The 12,902-nt window shown below is 42.6% G+C and overlaps 1 protein-coding gene across 4 annotated transcripts in view; it reads right to left on the bottom strand.

The window, feature by feature from the left end:
* Positions 1 to 2,362: 2,362 nt before the first annotated feature.
* The window catches only part of cgnb (cingulin b), a 19,331-nt gene continuing 8,791 nt past the window's right edge, over positions 2,363 to 12,902 (bottom strand). For 2 of the 4 annotated variants that reach the window (XM_031866566.1, XM_031866567.1), the window contains exons 5-21: positions 12,793 to 12,890; positions 12,458 to 12,584; positions 12,142 to 12,354; positions 10,281 to 10,429; positions 9,828 to 9,857; positions 8,578 to 8,698; positions 8,100 to 8,312; positions 7,821 to 7,919; positions 6,986 to 7,243; positions 6,724 to 6,894; positions 6,069 to 6,230; positions 5,820 to 5,909; positions 5,633 to 5,716; positions 5,398 to 5,516; positions 5,113 to 5,221; positions 3,840 to 4,003; positions 2,363 to 3,666 (exon numbers count right to left, since the gene is read on the bottom strand). In XM_031866566.1, coding sequence (XP_031722426.1) covers positions 3,546 to 3,666; positions 3,840 to 4,003; positions 5,113 to 5,221; positions 5,398 to 5,516; positions 5,633 to 5,716; positions 5,820 to 5,909; positions 6,069 to 6,230; positions 6,724 to 6,894; positions 6,986 to 7,243; positions 7,821 to 7,919; positions 8,100 to 8,312; positions 8,578 to 8,698; positions 9,828 to 9,857; positions 10,281 to 10,429; positions 12,142 to 12,354; positions 12,458 to 12,584; positions 12,793 to 12,890 — 2,328 coding nt within the window. In that variant the 3' untranslated portion in view covers positions 2,363 to 3,545. The remainder of the gene's footprint in view (positions 3,667 to 3,839; positions 4,004 to 5,112; positions 5,222 to 5,397; positions 5,517 to 5,632; positions 5,717 to 5,819; positions 5,910 to 6,068; positions 6,231 to 6,723; positions 6,895 to 6,985; positions 7,244 to 7,820; positions 7,920 to 8,099; positions 8,313 to 8,577; positions 8,699 to 9,827; positions 9,858 to 10,280; positions 10,430 to 12,141; positions 12,355 to 12,457; positions 12,585 to 12,792; positions 12,891 to 12,902) is intronic. The other 2 variants (XM_031866568.1, XM_031866569.1) reach the window with 2 other exon arrangements.

Raw genomic sequence — 12,902 nt, 5'->3', positions numbered from 1 at the left:
CAAACCAGTGAGGAAAAAAGTAGTGCACTAAACAGAGTTTTGGTATGTAGGAAAAATGTAATAAGTTTACAATGTTTGATGATTTTATTTACCACATTTAATCAACAGTAATCCATTGATATGTTATGAGCATAGATTCAAGCTGACACATGTTGGTTTAACTTCACGCGTAAGTGACGACAGACTGTAGTTTCCTGTTGTTACTTGCTTATCGTTTTAGACAGGTGTGGCATAAAATGAAATGAAAGCCCATTGCCTTTGAAAGACCAGAGTCTGTTTTACATCATGTAATTATGTTTTAAATCGCTTTGTACACATCAATGGAATTCAATAGCCTGCAGTAAATATAGCACATCTGCATTGTGTGAGGCACCTATCGGGTTGAATAGACTACCGGCAAGAATGACACAACTCAAAAGGCAGCTAATTTTGAAAAGCCCACCCCAAAGTAAACATGCACTACCACTATGATGCAGCCTTTGTTAGATGAGCAGCCACCTTTGTATACTATGCAAAATAAAGAGTGCATGTGATTTTAAACCAAATCTTTTCCAGTGAAAGAGTTGAATGTCATGGATTAAATCATGCAAAATTCCTCCGTTTAACATTTTGGACAGTGTTTCTCATTTTTTTACGCATCATGAATGTATTTTCACAACACTAACAGTGCAGGTAACTATTTGACACACCACAGACAAGCTCCATCACTGATTGCCTGCACTGATCTAAACATGGATCTAATTAGACACTTGGTGTCCCTGATTGATGGAAATGTACGGACATGACATCGAAAACATATTCGTGGGTGTGTCATTGAATATTGTAATATTTAAAAAAGAAACAGAAACTTTTGAGGAAACTTTAAGAAACGGAAAGTCCCAACTGTGGGAAACGACAGAAGAGAAGGTGAGCTAAGGACAAAGACAGGAGGGTTGGATGAGGTGGAGTCTTGATTACTGCTTGATGTCTTTAGTAATTACAGTGAACCAACTAAGGATTACAGACTGTATATCTAAGGGGTGGAAGTCAGCCAGAGCTAAAAGAACATGCGAAAGACTTGTTACTAAAACAAGTTGCAAGAATACTGAGGCAGGATATTTTACTTGAATAGAACCAAACACTTGTTCTTTATGTCAAGGTGTTTTTCGGCTAAGTGTTCCATTACTGAAGATGAAATAATAATACACTGCAGGTTTTGTGACATACTCAACATATTCCCACTCTTAGATAGATATCAACATCTGATTTGTTCTCGTCTGTGTCTGCTTCAGGCGGCACGTACCATAATGTGGATAGTCAAATGCTCAGTATAGTAGCAACTGACTATAATGAGCAGATAACCAACGAGGTCTACGAGGGTTATACAGTGATAGGTCAAATGAACACTTAAGATATTTACAGGTGAAATACAAGCATGGATTTCATTTTTACTGAAACACAGCCCAGCCTGTTTTAATTTAGCTCTTTTATATTTATTTTATGTGTCTCCAGTTAGTACTGTACATGACCCATAATATCACATCGCCTGACAATCTATGTATGTATCCATTCCCTTTGACAGTGAAACCATCAGGCAGGCTGCCGTGGTTATGAGTAGAGAGAAACCTGAAGCATAGACAGAGCAGCAGCACAGAAGCAGGCATTGATCTTGTAGTCTCTGTATACTCTGTATCACGTGAACTTGCCCCAAGTTTATTGGTATTTTTAACTGGTGTCTGTTGTAAATACAAAGTCCCAGTTTACGAGCCCAAACCGTGTTTTCCTTAACAGCTTTTATTGTAATACCTGATCATGGATTCACACTTCCTATCAATCTTCTTATAACCTTTCTAATGGGACTGTGGTGCATGTTTTCAGTCTCACATTCACAGATGTATAGACTTTTTGTTTGAATCTTGTTATATTCTTGTCATGAAGGAAAACTACAATGTGCAGTGAAGTGGTGCAGCGCAGGTTTAATGAAGTGAAAGTGGGGAGGAGAGGTTCAGACCTGCCGCTAACTGGCACCCCTCCATCAGAGACATGAACACAGACCAGGCGGGTATGATGCAACGGCCACACCCACGGGATGTGATGCTTCACGCAGCTGCCATTCATTGGGTTAAAATCAAATTAAACTTTTATAAAACGTGTCTGAATCTGAAGGAGGCAGGGAGGGCTAGAGTTTCAAGCATCTAGCTGAACAGGTCACCTCATCCTCTGACCTCCTTTTACATCCGCATGGAAAAAGGTAATTGGTCTGGTTTCAAAATAATATTACATTTACGATTTTTTTTCATGAGAAGGGGATCTACTTAAAAAAAAATTTGATTGTATACTATTAATATTATGAAATCAGAAATCAAGAAAATAAGAGAAAAAATACAATACGTATACCTCTTTTAATTGCACACACGGTTAAAAATGTACTTAAAATATTCATCAAAAACGTCACCAGCAGCTTAACAAACATATTCTACATTTCATAGCATCCTTGCCTGTATTCACCCCCATACAAATTGAAAAGTGGCATGTTACAAATGTAACGACGCCGTCAAAATGTCAGTAGGAAATACCAATCATCCCAGACAGGTGCAACAAAGAGAAATGTGGAACACCTCCAAGACTCAGCTGAGGATTCTTTCGACAGGAATGTACAGGAGACACAAACACAGGCGAGCAAAGGAAACACGATTCAAAGCATTACAGCAGCAGCAGCATATAAACAGAACACATGCGGAAACATGAAGTGAACATAAAGATATGAGGCTACTTTTTAAGGCATCCGAGTAAAAACATGCACGTGAATCAAGGTTAGGAATATATATCAAACCACGTCATCAATGAGGTGGTTAAAGTAGAAAAGTGTATAGGGAGAGGTGTATTCGATTGTCTTGAGTAGCAGGTATGCACAGCTAATACAGTGTAGAAATAAAAGGCTCAGTTTAAATGGCCTGTCATTGTCACATTCAAAGGTAAAAAAAGAAGAAGATTAATATCACTCTCAATACACAAAGAAACACTTTGAGATGCTGACAACACTGACAGATGTAACTTATCATGTGCAAGCAAACACATAAAAGACTGGATAAGATAACAGAATATTTTTGGTTTGAATATGCGAGTCTACTGTATGAACGTAAACCATGCCACAGTAATGTGCTACCACAGTCAATGCAAAGAACACGCAGCAAAGAGCCTTTTTTGAAACGATTCAAGTTGAAGTAAATGAAATCAAACCTTGTATTTGGATGTGTAACTGGAATTCTTCTCCTCAGCATCACAGACAAACGGAATATCTCAAGACAGATAAAACATGACAGCAGTGAAGCAATCACAATCACAGCTGAAAAAAAAAAAAGAAGCAACCTAATTATCCTGACAACCTTTCTCTGTTGGACCGCTGTACTAAAAATAAAACCGAAGAACAACTGCAAGGCAAGTTTGTAGTGCATGGCAACCGAGTTCTCCACGCAAGCGAGTCCATGACGCCCTGAGTGCCTCTCTTTCATAAGAATCTTACAAGCACTGGAGAAATGAAAGAAATCCTTTTATTCGTCTTCCTTTTAGCAGTTGGTGGTCTCGTTCAGGATGGAGGAGATGTTGGTGTCATAGAAACCCTCCTCGTCCTCGGAGCTTAAAGTGGAGGAGCCCAGAGCTGCACGATGCGTGTGCTGTGACTTCCGCCTGAGATAAAACAAACACAAACACTGACTCAGGTCTTCAACTTTCATACATTGCAGCTAAGTGAACACAGGCATGTGTCCAGCTAGTTACTATAGACTGCCACCTAGTGTAAAGAGGACGCATGAGGAACAGTAAATCAACAGTATTTTATGGGACGATAACTCAAGTCCTACTTTAGTTCAGTCTCCAGGGCTGTGACTTTGGCGTGCATCACCTCCTGGAGCTCCTGCTGCTCTTCCAAGTCCCTGAGAACCTTCCGGCGGACTCCCTCCAAGCGCTCCACCTCTCCCTCACTCTCGTCCACCTGCCGCTTCAAGGCCTTCACGCGCAGGGTCAGCTGGGGATGGAGAGGGAGAGGCAAGGGGGTTAGAGGGGAACAGAGGAGGTCACCGGTGAAGACGTGGGCCGCGAGGGAGTGGAGGGGAAGAAGCCAGACGGGGCAGGGGTTAAAAGGCGAGGGGTTTGACAGGTGTGTGGGTTTGTGGGGGAGCAGCCATGGCTATGTAAAGAAGGCTGAGGCAGCAGAGAGATGACAGGGGAAGGGAGGTCAGGGAGCGTCCTGGGGGCCGAGGGAGGTTGGGTGTGGGTCAGGAGGAGTACAGATGAGATTAGTCTTTCGTAAAAGAAGCAACTAAGCACAGTTTGAACTGCATTAATGATTAAACGGCGGGTGTAGGTCAAACAGTATCTGTAGATCATTCTTACTACATAATTAAAACTGCTAAAGTATTACAAACACACCGTCAGGAAACTTGAGACAACCACAGGAAAGTGTTTGATACTTTAAGACTATAGATTTCACCTGTCTGACATTAGAAGAATATTTTGGAAAATACACTTATGTGCCTTCTTGCAGAGAGTTAGATGAGAAGATTGTGTCTGTGTGGTAGGTATGTCACTCGAGTGGAGCCAGCTAAGTAGCTTAGCTTAGCTTAGCACAAAGACTGTGGGAAACAGCTAGCCTGGCTCTCTCCACAGGAAACAAAATCCACCTACCAGCACCTCTACAGCTCTTGTTTGTCTAATCCATAGAAAAAACGAAATATAATGTGTTAAATAGTGAGCTTTAGGTGCACCGTGGATGTTGTTACCTTTGGACAGAGCCAGAATAGCTGTTTCCATTTTTTAAAGGAAACAAAAACAAAGACAAAAATTCAATCTGTAAGCATTTGTACTGGACAGGGAGACACCATTTTGGATCTGGCTCCTGCATGGTTTGAATGCACTTCTTGCATCATTTGCTTTGGACAAATGCGTCTGTCAAATGAATGTAACGTCATATTTGAGAGAGACACATTCTAATCCGACTCTCTTCAAGAAAGTGAATAAATGTCAAACTATAATCATTAACTGGTTAGATCCGGTTAGAGCATTTTGTGTTTAACCAGGCAACCACAAAACAAACACTACTTGAAGATAATTTGCATGCAAAATATGGACAATTACCTGATCTCTCTGCTCAACATGCTGGCTTCTCTCCTGGTCTAACGTGGCATTTAGCTCTTTCAGTTTCCTCTCCATTCGTCTCAGAGAGGCCTGGATACTGGCCTTCTCTCTGTATGGAGAAATTCAGAATTAACACGTTGTTATGGAACTTTTCTTCTTTCCCTTGCCCCTTTCCAGGTGTTTTGTTATAGACGGTTGATTGCTTTGACTCATTAAAATATACCCCAGTAGGACTCCATATCTAGATTCCTTCTTTTTTGAGCCATCACATTTGTTCAGCCATACCTTTCTTCACTGTGTAGCATCTCCTCCAACTCTTGAATTTTGTTTTCCAGCAGGTTGAGTGCAGGCGAGGGCCGAGTGTGTCCCTCCATGTCCACCACGCGGGACTTCAACTCCTTTATCTGGGAGGGGAGTGGGACAGTGAGCTGAATGAACTACTGATTTTAAGAAAAAGCTGTTCCAACTGCGTGAGTGTGAATGTATGTGCATGTGCAGGGAATGAACGAGGGAGCAGTGCCTGTCTCTCAAGTGCGCTCTTGTCCATTTCAAGGTCGTGTCTCGCTGAACGCTCCTGCATCAGCTCGGAGCGAAGCTGGTCCACCTGAGAGGAGGGAGGGATGAAGAGGCCGTGTAAGTACACCTGTTATCAAATAGAAAGGCCTCCTGCTTATTTGCATGTGTATTCAAATATTTCTATGTGGCACCTGATCTCTGGTACGCGTGATGCGTTCGTTCAGAAGCTCCACGCTGCTCCTCTCCTCATCCAGTTCGATCTCCGTGGTCTTAATCTTATCCTGTGAACACGCGGACAGACAGATAGTTACATCTCAATCTGCCCATACTCAGAGCGCAACCCTTTCACTCCATTTGCTGACAAATCACTGTCTCCCTAATTTTACTCCCATCCAACTTTAGACACCCCAGTTGGTGAACTTTGACCTGGAAAGACTCACCTCCAGGCCCCTGATCTCCCTGGAGCGGTCGGTGTGGGTGCTCTTCTCTGATTCTAGTTCGCTGTCCAAGTGTTTGAGACGGTTGCTGAAGAGGTCTCTCTCCAACTGGGCGCTGTCTCTCTCCTCGCTGCACACCAGCAGCTCCTTCTTCAGACGGGAAACCTGGAAACAAGATGGAGGGGACCATAATGTGTCTCGTAGTTCACTTACTTTCAAGCAGTTTCTGTCCTCAACATCCCCCCAATCTTAACTTAAGAGTTTGCTGGGCATGCATGCTCTTTTTCCATATTTCCCTGAACACTAGAGCGTTAACTTTTACGGCAATATTGGACGAGAAGTCCTTAAAGTGCTCAGGACAAATAGAAATTCAATACATACAATTCCATGAAGACTGGCCATCAATCCAATGGTTGTTGAGGTATTTAAGTCAGGACAAAGCCCACTGGCCAACCTACTGACCGACATTCTTATCCCTCGATCTGTACTGCTAGCATGGCTAGAAAGGCTAAAAATACATATGAAGGACTTTAAAAAGAAAAACGGGCTAACAGTTACGTTTTTACTGTTGGGAAAATCTTGTATTTCATACTAAAACAATATAAAATCTTTTTATAACATTTCACATGTTCTGTGTTTCTAACCCATTTGTCCTCACCTCTTCCTGCTGGGCCTTGAGGATGTTCTGAGCCCTCTGCAGCTCCACCAGCCGGTCTTTGTAGTTGCGCTGGGCTTCTAGCATGTCCTTTCTCGAGCGCTCCCTGTAGTCTTCAAGTTGCGTCTGAAGGGTGGCAACTGACTGACGGGAATCTCCCATCATTATCTCCATCTGACAGAGGAGGAGGCAGGACGAGAGAAACGGCAGTCAGTGACGATATCTCTATATATCAGCAGAGACGAGACATAGTTCGAACCCTAACCTCTTTGTTCATCTTCTCCAGGGCTCGGTCAAGCAGCCTCTTCTGCTCCTCCAGGTCACTCTTGCCCCTCCTCAGCGCCTCCCTCTCCAGGTCCCTCTCCTCCAGCCGCCGGGCCAGCTCGTCCTTCTCCTTGCTCAGGCGGGTGACTCCTCTCTTGGCCTCCTCCAGCTGAGTCTTCAGGGAGCGGTTCTCATCCTCCAGAGCTTCCACCGCCTCCTCAGTCTCTGGGCTCCGGGGCGCGCTGGAGTGAAGCCTCGTCTGGAGAGCGAGAAAATATCGACTCATGTGTGTTTTTATCACTACTATGCTATAAGTATGAGGCATTTACTGTGGGTATTGTATTGATATACCTGTTTGGCCTGTGAAACAGGAAGAGTGGCAAATAAAAAAGGGCTATAAGTTTTGTCACATTCAAAGTACAGTGGTGTACAGTCTGTGCTTTGTTGCCCTGATCACTGCATACTAACTCCAGACCAAAAGTTATGTTTATTTGTGTTGGCTTTGCACTTACCCTGATTTGTGTGTGACTATGCTCTTCACATGATCATTTCACATCAAAACTAACAAGATTATAGCATCTTAAAATAGTGAGGGAACGTTGATGTTCCAACGCGCACGGAGCACAATGCGCATCTTGCTCACATTTATCTCGAAGGGATTATTTTCTGAGCCTACATGTTTGAATTTGTCTATGGATTTAATTCACTTCACATCTCTCGGTTGAAAATAGAGTGTGTGTGGGAGGCCATTTCATTCGTTCTTGTACAGTACGTCGGTTTACATGCTTATGCATGCATGTGTGTACAGTTGTGTGTCTTTTTTTTTTGTGTAGTACCATGCGGGCCAGCCTCTCCCTGAGGCGAGTGTTTGCTTCCTGGAGCTCCAGGTTGGCGCCGTGGTCCACCACAGTCTTTCCTGAAGACCCGACTGATGACTGCAGAGAGAAAAAACGTGCAAACTTTACATGAAGTACATGAACTTTACTTTAAAATGATGACATTCGTCTATATGTACGCTCTACTCCCTTGTTCGTTTTGTACACTGAATCCATTTCAATTGCACTTTTTGTGTTGTATCCGTTATATCATCAAAGTCACGGCAGATGACGCCTCACCTCCTTTGCCTTCTCGAGCTCCTTTTCCAGCTCGGCCTTGTCTTTCTGCGACTCCACCTTCAACCTGCTGATCTCAGACAGAAGCTCAGCCTCTTTCTCTCCACTTGCTTTCTTGAGGGTTCGAAGTGTCTCTCTCTTCTCGTCCAACTCGCCCTTTTGTTTGTCCAGATCAGCGCGAGCCCTCTTCAGATCATCATGGCAACGCCGAAGCTCCTTGGGATAAGCAATCAGAGATGAATAACGTGTGTGTGCGCGTATGACGAATGTACCAGGGCACACAGCGATGTGTCAATATGAGTATGGGGCTTGTGAGTGTGGATTTATGTGTGAGTGCAGGAACAATGAATACGATTATTGAAGCTTCAGCTGGAGGAAAACCCTACTAAAAAAAGAAACACCAGTCGTACTGTAAAACACAGGAGATGAGCCCCTGCATCTCACCCACACGGCGAGCATAATCTGCCTTGCTTTGAATTACCTCGGCTAAAGACAAGTTATCGGCAGACGCAGGCGTTTGTTTCTGCGCGCTGAGCAGTAAGTCCTTACGATCTTTCAGCTCGCCCTCATATTCATCCCTCTGCAAACGAGATTTCAGCAGCCTGCAGAAATAAAGAAGATGTTATAAAAAAAAGTCTCAATTTTTTGTTTATAGAGAAATACAAATGAATCCTGGATTGTTTCTGCTGAATCTTTCAGGCGAAAGGATCTCTTTGACAAGGGTCCAGCGAGAACTTTTGAACAAGCATTCCCCTATTAGCAAGAAGATGCATTTCATTCCAGCGGATTAAGCCCAGACCTCCTTCTGTTAACCAGTGGCATGGAGAAATCTTTCAAGTTTTGCCAATGATGCGCTTGAGCGTTTTGCCAATGGGGCGCTTGAGCGTCTTGAAGGGGAATGAGAAGTTTTAGATGAGCTGTGGATGCTTTTTTGTAAACTACCTCCCAAATTGCACAGCAGACATAGCATGGGGGGGTGCATTGCACTGTGGCCTGGCTTCTTTCAGTGCCCCATTGATGTCTAATGCTCTCCCCTGGGTGTTTTACTGCTCTGCAACAGTTGTGCACTCTCTGATCTATCTTTGCCGTCAGGTGTGTTTTGTATTACATTTTGTTCTTGAAAATTCAATAAATTATTCTGGAAGATACAAAGTGATAACAGTAGATCTATAAACTACACTCACACACACACACACACACAAACACACTGCAAGGCCATAAGCACACGTGCACACACCAAAGTTAGCAGTGGCTAGCCACAAACAAAGCACAAAATCGCAAAATCGTTAAAACCTCAACTACAATTTGAGAGGGACTTTATTTGTGCGATTGTTAAATTGCATTAATTGTTTCTTCAAAATCAATTATAATTAATTGCAATTAAATCAGGATATGTGTTGTTAAGATTGAATGATTGAAAAATAAAAATAAAATTAATACATTTATAAAAAAGGATTTAATTAAGAAAATGAACTAAGTAGATTTCTGAATGTTGATTAGTTGATATGATTGATTGAGTGATTGGATTTATTATCACTGGATTACTGTTAGTAAAAAGGTTCACAGATCTAATGATCAACATCATCAGATATCACAACATTCGCTCTGATACGATCAGAGTGGATTTTGTTTGTATTCAAGTGATTTTAGGGAACATCTCTCAAGTTTAGATCTGCTAATTTGAGGCTAAACCTACTCAAACCAAACAGTGAGACTGATTCTCTGCCTCACATTTGACTGCTGGTGGCGTGCGTCCCGCTGCTGCTGAATGAAATTTCAAGTGAAAGAGGACATGCATTAAAAAATAACTCCAGAGAAGACTGAACTAAAAAGACTTTCTTCAGTGTATCCACATAGATGTTTTTCAGAACCAAAAGTTTTCAGTGAACTCTTTAAATTCTTTGAACTGGTGGCAAAAGTATAAAAGTTAGCAGAGTGCGTTTGATGCCGTTATGGCTCCATAATCAGTTTGGTTCAGCGTGAGATCTTAGAATTATAAGCTTATATCTGAGGTGTTTCAAATGAACATTGATTTATCCACATATTCACGGTCTTTGAACATTACTTCATGCTTATGCAGTGTATATTTTTTCATCCTTTGAAGTTAGATATTGAAAGAAATGTGTATTCCAAGCCCACAATTGACTAATAGAATTTTTAAAAAAGGCTTATATAGACACTGACTCTTCTCTGCTGTTGTGCAGCTCCTGTACGGTGGCGTCCAGCTGCGTCTTCCACTGCTCTTCTTCATCTCTGCAGCCCTCCAGTTCTTCCTGCAGAGTCAACATGGAGGCATTCACCCTCTCGCGCTCCTCTTCTATCTGCTCCTGAGACTGAAACACGGCCGCACACAAACACACAAAAAAAAATAACGTTATGGGTCGTGGGAGTCACAGTGAATTATTCCTCATTACCCTTCTCATTATCATGTCGTGAAAAAAAAGGCAGCGATTCAGACAGGAGTTTCACACACCCAAATCTATCACATATTTTAGTTCAGTTTCTATTTTAGGCAAATAAAGATATTTGGGAACGTGCCTTCATCAGCACTTCTTCAACCTCTAAAAAAATACTAAGAAGCACGAAATATCAGAGAAGATGGAGCATGATAGAGCTGCCACAAACAGCGATCCAACTACTTTAATCCTGCTCCCGCCAAATAAATCGCCACATCAAAAGCAGCTGCCAACCGGTCTGCTTATTTCCTGCTCTCGAGCCGCACGATATATTTTTCCTGACACTGCTGTTTCTAGAATCTGCCTAATGATCTATTCCTGTATACATATATGCTTCACATTTCCTCTACACCACATCCGTCAGTACGACACTCCAAAAATAGTCAACTGGCAGAAACTTAATAACAGAAAGTCAACTGGAAAAGTTCTACATTGCAATCCCAAGTAGCAGAATTCTTGTTTTCTAACTCTGCACAGTGGGCTTAGCGTGACCCCATGATACCCCGACTCAGTGTTTGAACACTGACAGCACACTGACGCATACAACAACAAGACAAAGCCTGGGTGTATAACAGGGCGAATGCAACATCAAAGCACAATTTAATAAGGTCTTAATAACGGATGCAGAATGCACAAACTGCCTGACAGGTATAACCCGACTGTTCTCCCACTACATCCGTACAAAGAGATGCTCCGAAAAGAAGAATGTTCTGAATGTTTTTCATCTATAATCAGACATTGAGGTAACAAGCTAAATAATTTAAGTATAGAATAATTATAGAATTAAAATATAATTACGGTGATCAGAAGCTGAAAGAAATCTTCAGAGCTGGTTTAGCTGTAAACGTCAAAGAGGTTATAAATCCTCCCTGGTTCATTTCTTTGTAATCTACAGGCTCTCACTTTGACACAACATAATGAGGATAGAAACACACAGAGAAAGTGAAAATATGTGTCAGTGTGCAAGTTTATGTTATGCAAGAAAGAAAGTAAAAGTGATGTTGCCTCCTATTTTTAACCAAAATATAAAAAAATAAATGTTGAAAAAGCTGCTCACTTTCTTCATTTATAAAGTGAGTGCAAGTAGTCGGCAGTGTGCAGAATGTTTTGGTTCCCTCACAGTCAGTTTATGAACCGGAGCACCTGTCTGTAAGACTTTCTGGAGTGCTGGACTGGACTGGAAAATAGAGGTGCAGTTGCCCCGTTCTTCTAAAGTGGTATTTATCAGTATCTTGCTTGTTCTTTGTTCAGTTTATTGAATCACTCGTGTTGGTTCAGTGACATCAGAGTTACTAAACCAACACTTTTTTTTGTTTTATTGAACCAGTTGAGATTAGAATATCTTCCTTTTTCAAGGCCATTAGTCTAATAACTCTTCTTTTATGTCTCAGCTTCACAGCTTTTATTCCTTTTATTTCCATCTTTTTTGTGCATAAGGTAAGCCTGAACAGATCCTATTCTTTGTTATATGTTCAATAAACCACTGCTGCAATACAGTTCCAACCCCATTGGAACTTATGGGCTTAAAACGCAATAAAGTTTTATGTGACTAACTCTATGCTCAAAATGCAAAGCATGGTGAAATCCACCTGTGTGAACTGCTCCATGGTTGTTCTTAGGTTGTCCATGTCCTGGCTGTACTGCTCCCTCAGGGTCTCCATCTCCCTGTCATGGCACTCCACCTCCTCCTTTAGCGCCCCCTTCAGGGCCGTCAGCTCCCGCTCCCGCTGGTGTAGAACCTCCTCCTGGCGCCGACGCAACATGGCAGCCTCAGCCAGGTCGGCCTGCAGAGTCATCACGTTCTGCAGAAAGGAAGACGGAGACAGTCAGATGGACGGACAAGCAGAAGTGCAGCAATGTTTTATTCTACGTGTGTCAGTGTGTTTCCCCCAAGAGTATAACTACCGTCTGCACTGAGTGAAGCGAGTTTTCTGAGACCCTCCTCAGCTCCTCCTGAAGCTCAGCCAGCTGATCTTCCTGTAGGCGCAGACGAGAGTCCGCCCCCACTCTGGCCATCCGCTCCTCAGCCAGTCTGCACACGCACACACAAACACACATTATCAATTTGGCAGCGCCAAACACATTAACAAGCCCATCAGTCACGTAATAGTAAAATGATGCTGTGTCAAAACAAAAAGCCACAGGAGCAATAACTGAAGGCTTATTGTTGGGCTGTTAAGTGCACACATTGTACTTGCAAAGCCAGACACACACACACACACACACAAGCAGGTCCTTACTCATCCTGCACTTGCTGCAGTTCATTCTTGCAGCGAGTGAGTTGCTCCTGAAGCTCCTCAAGTTTCCCCTTTTGGAGGCTTCCATCAGATCCTCCTTTCTGTACACAGCA

Source organism: Anarrhichthys ocellatus, unplaced genomic scaffold (genome assembly GCF_004355925.1).
Source record: "Anarrhichthys ocellatus isolate YVR2014 unplaced genomic scaffold, GSC_Weel_1.0 scaffold35, whole genome shotgun sequence".
Classification (NCBI taxonomy): Eukaryota; Metazoa; Chordata; class Actinopteri; order Perciformes; family Anarhichadidae; genus Anarrhichthys; species Anarrhichthys ocellatus.
Note: the sequence above shows the minus strand (reverse complement) of the source record. Positions and strands in the feature narration are given on the sequence as shown.